The sequence below is a fragment of the Miscanthus floridulus genome, unplaced genomic scaffold, assembly GCF_019320115.1.
Source record: "Miscanthus floridulus cultivar M001 unplaced genomic scaffold, ASM1932011v1 os_2095_2, whole genome shotgun sequence".
NCBI lineage: Eukaryota > Viridiplantae > Streptophyta > Magnoliopsida > Poales > Poaceae > Miscanthus > Miscanthus floridulus.
The window spans coordinates 13,369-28,257 of NW_027098098.1; the positions used below are offsets into that span (position 1 = coordinate 13,369).

The 14,889-nt window shown below is 51.5% G+C and overlaps 1 protein-coding gene across 2 annotated transcripts; it reads left to right on the plus strand.

Moving 5' to 3' along the window:
• Window positions 1-5,123: 5,123 nt before the first annotated feature.
• LOC136534611 (uncharacterized) lies at window positions 5,124-14,618 on the plus strand. 2 transcript variants are annotated; one of them, XM_066527016.1, is made up of 7 exons: window positions 5,375-5,450; window positions 5,564-6,162; window positions 12,769-12,965; window positions 13,062-13,142; window positions 13,422-13,655; window positions 13,753-13,830; window positions 13,912-14,618. In XM_066527016.1, the coding sequence occupies exons 2-7, from the start codon at window positions 6,042-6,044 to the stop codon at window positions 14,212-14,214; spliced, it is 1,014 nt and encodes a 337-aa protein (XP_066383113.1). In that variant the 5' UTR covers window positions 5,375-5,450; window positions 5,564-6,041; the 3' UTR covers window positions 14,215-14,618. The 2 variants fall into 2 exon arrangements, with proteins under 2 accessions (XP_066383115.1, XP_066383113.1); XM_066527018.1 differs by lacking the exon at window positions 5,564-6,162 and having other exon boundaries at window positions 5,124-5,450.
• Window positions 14,619-14,889: the final 271 nt, after the last annotated feature.

A 14,889-nucleotide genomic window follows, 5' to 3' on the forward strand; every position in this document is an offset into this window, starting at 1 on the left:
ATTTTACCAACTTATTTTCTGGCTTGACATGAACTACATAGCTTATCCTTCTCAAATGTGACATCTTTCAAGCCTCTAACTAAGTCATGATTAATCAACTTGTTCAATTGTTTCATTCCAACATGACTAAGCCTTCTATGCCATAACCAACCCATGCTAGACTTAGTGATCAAACATGTTGTCAATTGAGCTTCTCTAGTATTGAAATCAACTAAGTATAGATTCTCATATCTAAATCCTTTGAATATCAAGTTAGAGCCATCTACACTTATGATCTCTACCTCATCCACACCAAATATGCACTTGAAACCAAGATCACACAATTGAGCTACCGACAAAAGGTTGAAGTTCAAGCTCTCTACTAGTAGCACATTAGAAATGCTCAAGTCATTGGATATTGTAATCTTACCAAGCCCTTTGACCTTGCCTTTACCATTGTCACCAAATGTGATACTATCAATCTCATTGCTCTTGTTTTTATTTATTGAATTGAACATTCTTGAATCACCGGTCATGTGTTGTGTGCACCCACTATCAAGCACCCAATGCCTTCCTCCGGCTTTATAATTTACCTATAAAAGAAGATCAATTCTTTTTAGATACCCAAACTTGCTTGGGTTCTTGAAGGTTAGTTACCAAGGTTTTTGGTACCCAAATGACCTTCTTCTTTGGACCCACAATTAGTGTACCAATGAACTTAGCATTCACATCATTGGCACCCTTATAAAGCATGTAACAAGAATCAAATTTGATTGAGGATACATTAGGTAGCTTGTTCTTGTTAGTTTTACAATTTTGCTCTATATGTCCAACTTGCTTGCATCTATTACAAAACCGACCATTGCCCTTCACAAAGCTAGCTTTGGGAGTGACAAAGGCCGTCTTGCCTTTCTTGGGGTATAGCCTAATCCCTTTTTGTTGAGAGAAAACCTTTAGCTACCTAAGCACTTTAGCAAGCGGGCTTCTCCACCATAGGCATTGCCTAAGGCACGAGTGAGCTCATTCACCTCCTTCTTGAGGGTCTTATTTTCCTCTATTAGTGAGGTTTCACAAGTGAGACCATCACTCAAAGGTGAAGTAGAAGTGGTAGTGCTACAAAAAGTGTTAGTGGGAGCAACTAAAATAGATTCATTAATAAGATCACATGTTAGTCCCACATCACATGATATGATCACTTGCTCCTTCTTGGCTTCCTCCACTTTGACTTGCTCAATGAGAGAGGAGTGAACCTTTTCAAGCTTAGAGTAAGCTTTGCCAAGCTTCTCATGGGCTTCCATTAGCCTCTCATGAGTGGCATTGAGCTCATCAAAGGATTGCTCAAGAAGTTTTACTTTCTTGCGCAATTCTTTACACTATTTTCTCTTCATCTCATTGCAAGCGTGCACTTGCTCACACATGTCCAAGAGCTCCTCCTTGGTATACTCCTCATCCTCATCATCATCATCATCATTTTCATTCCTACAAGAGTCATTTTCACATTCATCATCATCACTTTCATCATATTTTACCTTGGTAGGCTTTGCCATGAGGCATGTTGATGGAGTGTCGAAGATAGAGAGCTTCTTGTTGATAGCAATGCTTGCTAGTGCTCTCTTGATAGATTTCTTATCATCATCACTAGAGCTATCACCATCCGAAGAACCGTCACTATCCCAAGTGACTACATAGCCTCCACCTTTCTTCTTCTTTTGGAATGTCATTCTCTTCTCCTTCTTCTCCTTCTTTTCATTTTTATCTTTCTTGTGCTTCTTCTTCTCATCTTCATCATTATCACTATTGTAGGGACAATTTGCTACAATATGATCGGGGCTCTTGCAATTATAGCATCTTCTCACATACTCTTTGCTCTTTGTGTGATCTCTTCTCTTTCTTGCACCATAGCCCTTCTTCTTCATGAATTTACCCATCTTGCGCACAAATAGGGCCATGGCTTCATCATCAATGTCACTAAGATCATCATCATCACTTGATTCTTTCTTGGACTTGCCCTTGTTCTTGGATGATGATGAGCTAGCCTTGAATGCTATACTCTTCTTCTTCTTGTCCTCTTCTTCCTTCTTGCCATCCTTGTCATCCCCTTCTCTTTCCACACGGTATGTCTCTTGTGTCATGACATCACCTAGTACTTAGTTGGGGGTAATCTCCTTCAATCCTCCTCTTATGATGAGCAATCTCAACATCTCAAATCTTGGAGGTAGGCACATCAAGAACCGATGAGAGACATCATCGTCCTTGATCTTCTCTCCCAATGCCTTCAAATCATTGACAATCACTTGCAAACGATGGAACATCTCCGGAATGCTCTCATCATCCTTCATCTTGAAACTTGTCAACTTGTCCTTGAGGATATACAATTTGGCACTCTTCACCGCCAGTGTGTCCTCATATGTTTCTTCCAATCTTTTCCACACCTCATTTGCTCTTTCACAATCCTTGATTTGCTCAAACACTTTGGAATCAATGGCATTGTATATGGTGTTGAGAGCCATTGTATTGCATTGCTTGTTGATCTTATCTTGGTTGGTGGGATCATCGGGATCGATGATAGCATAGTCATTCTCGGTCACTTCCCATACTTGATCATTGATTGAACCAAGATACATCCTTATCTTTCTCTTCCAATAATCATAGCATGTGCCATCAAAGAACGGTGGTTTGCCCCCCCACATGGTTGAACACAACTTGAGCCATAATTTGACACCGAGGTTGTTAAGCCTTCAATCAAACGGTGACCACGGCTCCGATACCACTTGAAAGGTGCTAATATGGCTAGAGGGGGGGGGGGTGAATAGCCTATTTAAAAAATCTACAAATCAACTAGAGTAATTTGATTAGTATGACAAATAGTGAAATACAAACTTGCTCTAGCTCTACAAGGGTTGCAAGCCACCTATCCGACAATTCTAGTTGCAATAATTGCTAGGCACACAACTCACAAAGTTACTACTCACTAAGAGCTCTCAATCTTGCTACTCTAAAGGGCTCCACTAGATGAACTTAAAAAATAAAAGCAAGCTCTCAATTCTAATTACACTAAAGAGCTTCCCACAACTAGTTTGCAAGAATATAAATGAGTGAGTAGGGTGATTACACCGCCGTATAGAGGAATGAACCAATCACAAGATGAAGCTTATGCCAATCACCGGGAGAATACAAATGACAAGAGACAACTAATTTTCTCCCGAGGTTCACGTGCTTGCCAACACGCTACGTCCTCGTTGTGTCGACCAACACTTGGTGGTTCGGCGGCTAAGAGGTGTTTCACAAACCTCGTTCACACGATTGGACACCGTAAGAACCTACCCACAAGTGAGGTAACTCAATGACACGAGCAATTTACTAGAGTTACTTTTTAGCACTCCGCCGGGGAAGGTACAACTCCCCTCACAATCATCGGAGACGGCCACGAACAATCACCAACTCGTGTCGATCCTCCACCGCTGCACCAAGCCGTCTAGGTGGTGACAACCACCAAGAGTAACAAGCGAAATCCGTAGCGCAACACGAATAACAAGTGCCTCTAGATGCAATCACTCAAGCAATGCACTTAGATTCTCTCCCAATCTTACAAAGATGATGAATCAATAATGAAGATGAGTGGGAGTGCTTTGGCTAAGCTCATAAGGTTGCTATATCAATGAAAATGTGCAAGAGAGTGAGCTAGAGCCGGCCATGGGGCTTAAATAGAAGCCCCCATGAAATAGAGCCGTTGTACCCCTTCACTGGGTACTGGTCGGGGTGACCAGACGCTCCGGTCCTACTGACCGGACGCAGGGCTCAGCATCCGGTCGTCCGATGGCAGCCACGTGTCATCCTGCGTTCAACAGGAGTCGTTTGATCTCAACGGTCGACCGTTGACCGGACGCTCCGGCACAAGTGACCGGACGCTGAACCCCCAGCGTCCGGTCGTTTATAGTAAGGTTCCAAAACCAGTTTTCTTTGACCGGACCCGTCTGGTGGTATTTGACCTGACACAGCCAGCGTCCGGTCAGTTGCCCTGACTTTTGTGCAGCTGCGTCAGCTCTGACCAGACACTGTCTTCCAGCGTCCGATCAGTCAGAGGCCCAGCGTCCGATCACATGACCGACGCCAGGGTATCACTGCCACGCCTGACCGGACACGTCGGTCCCCCTGAGACCAGCGTCCGGTCAGTTGTAAAACAGCAAGACTGACCCTCTATCATCTCTATCTTCTTCACCCTTGCTCAAATGTGCCGACCACAGTGTATCACCTTGTGCACATGTGTTAGCATATTTTCACAAATATTTTCAAGGGTGTTAGCACTCCACTAGATCCTAAATGCATATGCAATGAATTAGAGCATCTAGTGGCACTTTGGTAACCGTATTTCGATACGAGTTTCACTCCTTTTAATAGTACGGCTATCTATCCTAAACATGATCACACTTACTAAGTGTCTTGATCATTTAAAACAAAATGGCTCCTACATTTTATACCTTTGCCTTGAGCCTTTTGTTTTTCTCTTTCTTCTTTTCTGAGTTCAAGCCTTTGATCATAACTATGCCATCACCATTGTCATGATCTTCGTCATTGCTTCATCACTCGGAGTAGTGCTACCTATCTCATGATCACTTTGATAAACTAGGTTAGTACTTAGGGTTTCATCAATTAACCAAAACCAAACTAGAGCTTTTCAGCGCCGCTGCTGACACTGTTGGTCGGTGAAGGATGGCGAGATGAATCGGCGCAGTGTGTGACGGCAAATATTAGTGATGAACCGGAGGTTAAAGACAAGTTTTGATTGAACATTTGTCCCATCCTCTATCTCCTTCTCCTTGAACCTGAAAAATCCTAAGAAATGAATAAAATATTGGCTACGGTGTGTTACGACAAAGAACTCCAAATTTGTAATGGTACTGAACAAACGCCGCTAGTTGCGGTATCCATCAACATATTAGGATTTTTGACGATGTCCTGCAGCAAAAATTGCCTTTCTTAGTATGTTCAGGATGATATATTACAGTGACATTAACACATCCGACGATGCCCAAAACCTGTGGTGGAAACCCTCGATGTCATGGTGTAGCATCCAAGATTTTTGTACAACATTTGTATCCAATTCAGCGGGCTGGCAGCCTAGCCCATTCCTGATGCACGGCCCACCGTTTCCTTCCTTCCCCGGGGCCCTTGCGGCGGCGGCGTAAGGTTCCTTGCCGCCTCCCACGCTCTTCGCCGTGCGCTTCCCGCGAAACGCCAACCGAATCCTCCATCGCCCAAAAATCCCGCCTCCCACAGAAGGAGAAATCCTTCCCGCAGGCGGAGGAGGAGGAAGCGCACGGTCTGACACTTCCCAGGCCCAGGCGAGCGGGAGCATATGGCGCCGCTGTCGTGGCGGCACCACACCCTGCTGCAGGCACTGCTCCACCGCGGGCCCCTCTCCGAGCGCGACTTCCACGCCGTCTTCGCCGGCGTCTCCGGCAAGGACCCCGGTACGCCGTCTGCTTTGGTCTCCTCTCGTCGTCTCTCGATCTCTTCTCTGTACGCGCCATAGCCCAACAGGTGCTCGACGAAATGCACGCCTTTATTGATGGGCTCTGATCAGAGCTACAGGTGCACGCAGCAGCACCTGGACCTGGAGGCTGGAGGCTGGAGCTTACACTGCAAGCTACGTTCCCGCCATTCCCCGGCTTCTCTCCTTCCAGCGTAAGCCAAAGCATTTGAGCAGATTATATGGTAATCCCATCGAGTCCCCGCCGCCAGCACGACATCTGCGTCGCTCTCGACTCGCCCGTCAACCTCCCCTCCGCCTGACCGCCCGCTTCTTGCCGCGCCTTCGCTACTCGCTGCTCCCCTTCCTCTTCGCCTCCTTCTCCGTCCTCCTCCGCTGCGCTCGTATCCCTCCCCTTCCTCTTGTGCCGCCTTCAACCGCCGTCCCGAAGCCGTGCGAGCCCCCCGACGCCGCCACAGCAGACTTCCCTAGAAAGCTGGCTTCGATTTGAAGCGTGGGCATCTCTTCAGCAGGCTCACGAGTCACGAGATCCCATTCATCTGCTACGCCATACTCATCACCCTCAGCACCAATGGCGCCTCTCTCGTGGCGGCAGCGGCACCACACGCTGCTGCAGGCGCTGCTCTCCCGCGGCCCCCTTGCCGAGCCTGACTTCCTCGCGCTGTTTGCTGCTGTCTCCGACAGGGACCCCGGTACCTACCTATGCCACGATGCTTGCAACTCTCCCCCCCTTTATAGCTCGTCTCTTTCTCCATCTTCTCTTCACATCTGTTCCATGGAATGATTCTCTTTTCTTGAACTTGTTACTGTGGCAGTGTGGTGGTAGTAATACATTTGTTCGGAATGTTGTGTACATCTCTATACTTTTCTGGAATCCATTTGTATCTCTATTTGTCTACTACTGATCTTCTGTTTGTCAGAGAAAAGAGTGCTAGTTTGGTCTCCATCTGATTTTGTCAGGCAATGCTGCTGTATACAAAACCTGATGCTGCTTGTATTTCCTTTTCTCTTTCTTTGCCTCAAAAAAAGTTTGCCTTTCTGAATATTGATAGCGTCTTGTGTAGGCATTCTTTTTCCTTTTCTTTGTTGGCCTAAGTCATCATTCTTATTTAAGTATACCTCTTCTTGACCTGCTCGTGTTCACAAAGTCACAATATAAATTCGTTTACAAGTGAATGCTGTATCTTGAACAAACAATTTAGTGGAAATTTGTGTGATAGGAACCGAGGTTCCTCCTCTGACCGAGTGTAGGTTGTAGCGGTGGGTGATCGGGGGTCGAGGCTTAAACCGCGATGGACCACGGCGGGGCGCCGTGATCTCGCGAAGGGAGAGGGTGGTGGCGCTACAGTGCCGGCGCTACAGTGCCGCGGTACTGTTCACGGAAGAGAGAAGGCGGCTAGGGTTTCTCCCGGCTCCCTGAGGAAGCCGTAAACAATAATTGTTTCTGCTTCCTTTCCTCAATAGAGTTTATAGGTATTTATATGTCTCTGAATAATAATAGAAAATAACTCTAATATTATGTAAGATATGATAAATATGGGCCTTGAGCCCCCTAACCCGCCGGCATCCTCTAGCCACTGCTGGGCCTTCGCCTGGAGTACTGGATGCCGGTCATAACATCTCTCCCCGCCTTCTCAAACAGCTCGTCCTCGAGCTGGAAGTCAGGGTAGAAGGAGCGGAACTCGTCGACGGACTCCCATGCCGCATCCTCTTCTGGAAAACCATGCCACTGGATCAGCACCTGCCAGGTGTCACGGCGTCGCTGGACACGTAGCGCCTTGGCCGGGGCAGGAGTGTAACGGCCGTCAAAGGTCGGCGCCAGGCTGGTCGGCGTTGCTGGAGCGTCACCGCGGTGGCGCTTGAGCAATCCCACGTGGAAGACATCATGAAGACGGGCACCCTCGGGCAGCTGTAGACGATACGCTACCGCTCCAAGACGCTCCAAGACGCGGAACGGCTCGGCATAGCGAGGACCGAGTTTGCCCTTGGCCCCTGGAGAGAGTGCATGGGCTGTGCGGTTGAGCAGCCGCAGCCACACCCAGTCGCCCACCTGGAACTCGACGTCGCGGTGGCCGGCATCATAATATTTTTTGGACAGCTGCTGAGCCTGCAAAAGACGTTGGTGCACCTCGGCGAGGATCTCATCACGGGACTGAAGAAGCGCATCTGCAGCCTCGGTCCGAGCTGTACCCGGCGAATAGGGCAGCAGCGGCGGAGGAGGGCGACCGTAGACGACCTCAAACGGTGTGGCGCGAAGAGCTGTGTGGAAGGAGGTGTTGTAGCAGTACTCCGCCTACGACAGCCAATCCACCCACACGTGGGGGCGATCCCCCGTCACACAACGGAGGTACATGGCGATGACCTTGTTCACCACTTCGGACTGGCCATCCGTTTGCGGATGGAAAGCTGTGCTCATGCGCAACTGGACGCCCGCCATCTTGAAGATGTCTCGCCAAACGTGCCCGGTGAACACGGGGTCCCGGTCGCTGACAATGGACGGCGGAAACCCGTGAAGGCGAACGATGCCGTCGAAGAAGGCACGAGCGACGGACGTAGCAGTGTAGGGGTGGCCGAGCGCGATGAAGTGGGCGTACTTGGAGAAGCGATCCACCACCGTGAGGATGACCGACTTGCCCGCAACCTTGGGCAAGCCCTCGATGAAGTCCAGCGAGATATCCGCCCACACTTGGGTGGGGACGTCTAGGGGCTGCAGCAAGCCCGCGGGCTGAACCGTCTCCGTCTTATTGCGCTGGCATGTGGTGCAAGAACGCACCAGGTCCTGCACCAACACACGATCACGAGGGATGTAGAAATCTGCACGGAGTCGATGTAGCGTCTTCTGGGTGCCCTCATGGCCAGCTGAGTGAGCCAAGAGGAGCACTTGCTGACGCAAGTCCCCTTGGTCCGGCACGTAGACGCGGGAGCCATGGATCAGAAGGCCGTCAACCAGGCGCCATGGGGCCGCCAGCTCCCCCGCCTGGAGCTGCGCCAGCAGTTGCTGGGCGTCAGGCGCGGCTGCTGTTGCCCACCGGATGGCGTCCAGAAGCTCGAAGGATGGTCCCGACACGGGGAGGGCTGCTGCAGCCGCGGCCACTAGGACGGCTGCCCCCCCATCTGCCAAGTCCCGGCGAGAGAGAGCGTCTGCCACGATGTTCAAGCGGCCCGGACGGTACTCTACCGAGAAGTCGAAACCAAATAGCTTGCTGATCCATTGATGCTGCGGAACTGTAGACAATCGTTGATCAAGCAAAAAATTCAAGCTGTAATGGTCAGTGCGAACCAAAAAGTGGCGCCCCCACAAATATGGGCGCCAATGACGAACGGCCTGAACCAAGCCGATCAACTCCCGCTCGTAGGCCGCCAGGTTGATGTGACGGGCCGCGAAGGGACGGCTAAAGTAGGCGAGGGGCCCGACGCCCTGGTGGAGGACGGCGCCGAACCCTGCGCCTGACGCGTCGCAGTCGACCACGAAGGGCTTAGTAAAGTCTGGCATCTGAAGAACAGGTCCTGTGGTCAAAGCGCGCTTGAGCGCCTCGAATGCCCCCGAAGCATCGTCGTCCCACACAAACGCGTCCCGCCGCAAGAGACGCGTGAGTGGGGCGGCGATGATGCCGAAGTCCTGAATGAATTTCCGGTAGTAGCCCGCGAGGCCGAGGAAACCACGCAGGCCACGGGCAGAGCGCGGCAGGGGCCACGCAGCCACGGCGGCGACCTTGTAAGCGTCCATGGCGACGCTGCCCTCGGAGATCACGTGGCCCAGGTAGGCCACTGACGATGCGCCAAACGAGCACTTGGATCGTTTCAAGTGAAGGTGGTGTACCCGAAGCGCGTGGAGGACGATGTTGACATGCTGCAAGTGCTCGGCCCATGATGGACTATAAATTAATATATCATCAAAAAATACCAGCACAAACCGCCGCAGGTAAGGCCGAAGGACGTCATTCATCAGCGCCTGGAAGGTTGCCGGGGCATTGGAGAGCCCAAATGGCATCACCAGAAACTCGAAGTGGCCCTGATGGGTGCGGAAAGCCGTCTTGTCGATGTCCTCCGGGTGCATGCGCACCTGATGATAGCCGGAACGAAGGTCAAGCTTGGTGAAGAAACGAGCCCCATGGAGCTCATCCAGCAACTCGTCAACCACCGGAATTGGGAATTTGTCCTTGGAGGTCTTGGCGTTGAGGGAGCGGTAGTCGATACAGAAGCGCCATGACTTGTCCGCCTTGCGCACCAGCAGGACGGGCGCGGAGAACGGCGAAGTGCTCGGCCGAATGATCCCTTGGGCAAGCATCGCTGCACATTGGCGCTCGAGCTCGTCCTTCTGCAGCTGCGGGTATCGATACGGCCGCACCGCCACTGGGGCCGTCCCGGGTAGCAGGTGGATGCGGTGGTCGTAGGGGTGCGCCGGAGGGAGCCCAGTAGGCTCGTCGAAGATGTCACCGTGCTGCGCCAACAGGCGATCCAGGAGAGGTAGCCGCGGGTCAGTCGTGACCGCGGTCACCGGCTGCTGTGGGGAGGGCGTCTGAGGGCCGGGCACGCCCTGCCAGGTGACGCGGCGGCCCTCCCTCCAGAACGCCATGGTAAGGGCATCGCAGTCCCACAACACGGGGCCCAATGTGCGAATGAAGTTGAAGCCGATGATGAAGTCGAAGGCGCCCAGGTTGAGGCCAACACACGTGATGGTGAAGTCCTCGTCGCCGATGCGGACGGGCACGTTCCGAGCAATGCCCTCACACGCCACGTGCTCACCATTGGCGACCGTGACACGGAGGTGGTCACCCCCAGCTGGAGACAGGCCCAAACGGCGCAACACAGCCCCTTGGACAAAATTATGAGTGGAGCCGGTGTCGAGGAGGGCGAGGAAACTCTCATCTTTGACGGTGACGGGGAGCAGCATGGCGTTGGGCGGCCGGATTCCTGCAACAGCATGCAGAGAAACGACAAGGGCGTTAGCAGCGTCTGCTGCATCACCGGCCACACCTTGGCCGACCGGCTCGTCTGGAAAGGCGGCTGCGTCGGCTTCTGCAGCAGGCACCTCCCCGGCTGCCTCGTCGACGAAGTCCGTAGACTCGAGGTAAAACAGCCGGGGGCACACATGGCCCCGGACATAGGGCTCGTCGCAGTTGAAGCACAACCCTTGACGGCGGCGCTCCAACTGTTCCGCCGGCGTGAGGCGACGGAACTGACGCACGGGAGGGGCGCCCTGCCCGCCCGCGGGGCCAGCGCCCGGCTGAGCTGGAGCCCCCGCTGCTGGTGGCGGGGCACGCGGGGGCAGGCCGGGACGAGGTGGAGGCCGGGCACCCCGCGGGGGTGGCGCCGTGGGCATGGCCGCCGCCCGACGCTCGAAAGCCCGTGCCAAGTACATGGCCGTCTGGATGTCCTGGGGATCGCGCATCTCCACATCCACCCGAATGTACTCGGGAAGGCCCCCGACGAAGAGATCGGCCTTCTGTTTGGCCGAGACGCCACGTGCATGGCAGGACACCGCTTGAAAGCGGTCGGCGAACTCCTGGACCGTAGATTGGAACGGCAAGCGCCCCAACTCCGCCAGCCGAGTACCGCGAACTGGCGGTCCGAAGCGTTGGCGGCACAGCTCGACGAAGCGCTCCCAAGAAGGCATGCCCCCATCCTGCTCGAGGGTGTAGTACCAGGTTTGCGCCAGGCCCCGGAGGTGGTACGACGCAATCCACGTTCTGTCGGAGGCCGGCCATCGTTGGCCCCGGAAGAATTGCTCGCAGTGGTTGAGCCAATTCAGGGGGTCTTCCGAGCCGTCGTACGTTGCGAACTCGAGGCGATGCGTCTTGGGCGGCAAGCGGTCGAGACCGCCCCCCATGGCCTGCTGAGGGCGCTCGTAGGGACCCTCCTGGTCGGCCCCAGGTGGCACGGCCGCGTAGGCTGCCACGGAGGCGCTGGTGTCGTGGAACAGCGGCCCGTCCACGCCGCCGTACAGGTTCCCTGCTGCATAGGGTCCCCCATGGGCGACCGTCGATGGAGCCTGAGGGATGGTGGACCGAGGCGGCGCCGAGGAGTATAGCGGCGCGGTCATGGAGTGGTGCGCCGCCGAGGATCCAAGGGCCCAAGCCGGAATCGGCGACGGCGAGTGCGGAAATTGCAGCATATGGATCGGGACCTGGGACGCTGACGGCTGAACGGAAGTCGACGGCGACGGCATGGAGTCCGTAGGCATCCCGTAGGGGTAGGTGATTTGCGGCACCGAGACGGATGAGGGCAACGGTAGCGGCGGAGGAGGAGGATGTGACGGCTGCGGTGGTGGAACCACGTACTGGCCGCTCAGAAACGCCTTCATCATGTTCTGCAGCTCCTTCACGCCATGGCTGAGATTGACGATGGAGGTCGTCACCTCCTCGGGCGTTAACACCCGCCGCGGCGCGACGGTGGTCGGCAAGGATTGGGAGGGCGGCACCACCAGAACACCCGCCGTAGCAGGGGGCGCGGTGGAGGCGGTCGGCACCGGCGGGATCGCCAGCGATGGCGCGGCGGAGGAGACAGCGGGGGTGTCCATGATCGACAAGGTCTCTGATACCAAGCTGATAGGAACCGAGGTTCCTCCTCTGACCGAGCGTAGGTTGTAGCGGTGGGTGATCGGGGGTCGAGGCTTAAACCGCGAACCACGGCGGGGCGCCGTGATCTCGCGAAGGGAGAGGGTGGCGGCGCTACAGTACCGGCGCTACAGTGTCGCGGTACTGTTCACGGAAGAGAGAAGGCGGCTAGGGTTTCTCCCGGCTCCCTGAGGAAGCCGGAAACAATAATTGTTTCTGCTTCCTTTCCTCAATAGAGTTTAGAGGTATTTATATGTCTCCGAAAAATAATAGAAAATAACTCTAATATTATGTAAAATATGATAAATATGGGCCTTGAGCCCCCTAACCCGCCGGCATCCTCTAGCCACTGCTGGGCCTTCGCCTGGAGTACTGGATGCCGGTCATAACATTGTGTCTGGTCCTGAAGTAGCTACACTTATTTTCTCACCTAAGGTAGATCTATGAAATTTTGACCGATTGTTTGCTGATCACCAGAGCCAGTCAGAATCACTTCAAAGTTTTGCTAAAAAAAACACTGAATTCAGAGTTGCATTATATGATTGTCTGAAACAATGGTCTTGATTCCACATGGGATTTCAATCACTCAGCCCAACTAACGCCTAATTTACTGCTTGGCTGAATCATATTTTTAGCACCGGTTTTGTGGAAGAGTCGATAGCCTATGGGCTGCAAACTTCTCTTGATTCATCTGGCCAAATGTCTACTCTCCAATCACTTATTTCATATCATTACTTGCAGCCACTCATCAACAAGTGTTCAATGATACACTTCTAAAGATCAACAAGGATCTCGCCTATTTGCAGTTCGAGTTGCGGGCATGCATAAACCAATATGATGGAATGGTTTATTACGGAGTGGTTAATAACATTGTTGATGAAGAATCTAAGCTCGGAACAAAGTATTCTGTGCCCCAGATTGCATTCTACAAGGGACTGGTATGCGATACCTGGCCTTGCATACCTCAGTCTGACACTGCATATGTTGTGTTAAACTTTCGCATGTATTGATGTTACTATTGATTGCTGTGGCAGTTAGAAGCAATAGTTCAGGGAGCTGGAAATGATGGGAGCATAACCAGTATTGATGCTCTCAATGTCCGTCTTGACAACCAGGTTAGCTGTACAGTAATTATGGGAACACGATTTGTTGGTTTTCATGTATCAACATGTACTAAATGGCCATGTGCTTAGACAGCTCATAATACTTATGACTTACAAGCATTTAGGTGAGCATATTATAGTTTCATATATTTTGCAGTTATCATGTCATCAACGTCACCTTTTGGTATTTCTGTGGCATGGCATAGCAGCACGTACTGTTGTATCTACTGATTGACAGTTTAATCTCGATTGCAATGTGGCATCATGAGTAATTGACTGTTCTGTTCCCAGGTCGTAATTGTAGACAGTTCAGAGGACAGCCAATCTCGCCTTCCTAGTTCCATAAAGAACTTCTCACTGAGCCAGAAAGAGAAAACGCTTGATGAACTGATACGGGATCGTTGGTTGTCATACACCTCCACAGGCAAGATTGGTCTGGGCACCAGATCATTTCTTGATCTCCGTAGCTGGTTCCGTGGTAATGATATCCCATCCTGTGTTGTCTGCAACGAAGCTTGTATAAAGGTACTGATATGTGACGATTCTATGATTTTCAGTTGCCTTGTCTTGCTTTCAATGTTGTCCCATATAACCTGCTAGTGTTATTTATGTTCCACAACAGGCATCAAGTTGTCCAAATGAGGGATGCAATGTTAGAATTCATGAGTACTGCTTGAAGAAGAAATTTTCACAAAGAAAGGTACTTGCTTAAATTATAGTTCACACTGCTAACTCATGTTGATGGTAAAGTCATGGTTTACAAATTTTTCTGTATATGTAGGCTTCAAGAGCTTGTCCTAGTTGTGGTACTGAATGGCCCTGTCAGGATGGTGAAGCTGATGGCGATGATGATGTGAATGAACCTGGGGAGGATCAAGCCTCATCAGCCAATCGTTCCTCGAGGAAGAAGCGCAAGAGAGTCAAAGCTGAACTGGTGGAAGAAAATAATAATGCAGGCCCATCAACAGAGGTACCTAGGAGGACCTTGAGAAGTGCTAAAGCTGAAGCAGTCGAGGCTGCTCAAGGGGCATCTTCTGCCGGAGCTTCGCAGCCAGGCAGGGGTTCCAAGAGAAGGAAGAAGTAGTGATGATGCAGGCTAAGGATTGATAGCGAGGGAGATTGCAAATGCTCTCTTTTGCCATGTAGATACTGTACATGTGCTGGTATCTGGTGGTAGTAAGTGGTCCTTTTCAAGTGAGAGGGCCGTAGAGTTTTGGTGTAATATATAGCCTTAAGTTGCTCTTGTTGCAGACTCGTAGAGGTTATTATTTATCTTGTGAGTTGTGATAGTATCATTCAATCTAGACTGTGAGAACATCTTGGAGCACTGAAAAGGTTGAGGGCATGGGATACTGTTGATTGCATTTGTGATTCTGGATTGAGGCATGGTGTTTTGATCGAGTCTTGAGTCTTGGTGTATCAAGAGAGCGTAATCAGAGTCTTGGTGGCTCTTTGGTGCTCCAAAGTAGATTAGGGGGTAGTGGTAACTACTTGACACCATGTGGAAACTTTAATTGTCCGTTGTCCATCTTTTCAAGTACTGCATTTCCATTCTTGTACTTGCTTTGCGCTTTGAACTTTATTTGGTTGCAAGAATCTTTTGTCACAAATAGGATTTAATCTCCATGCTAGTGTGCTCTTAGTCATAGGCCTTTAACTAAGGAATATTTTGTTAGTGTGCCTGGACTTGACTTAGTTTGTTGTCCCTAAGGACAAGCCCTAGTGTGATCTTTGCAGTCTTAGGACCAAACCATTCAAG

Bases quoted from the DNA above. Each gene is read 5' to 3' on its own strand.
- LOC136534611 (XM_066527016.1), top strand. From the start codon at position 6,042: ATGGCGCCTCTCTCGTGGCGGCAGCGGCACCACACGCTGCTGCAGGCG. The intron at 6,163-12,768 runs GTACCTACCTAT...CATTACTTGCAG, and splicing joins TGTCTCCGACAGGGACCCCG to CCACTCATCAACAAGTGTTC. The intron at 12,966-13,061 runs GTATGCGATACC...TTGCTGTGGCAG, and splicing joins TTGCATTCTACAAGGGACTG to TTAGAAGCAATAGTTCAGGG.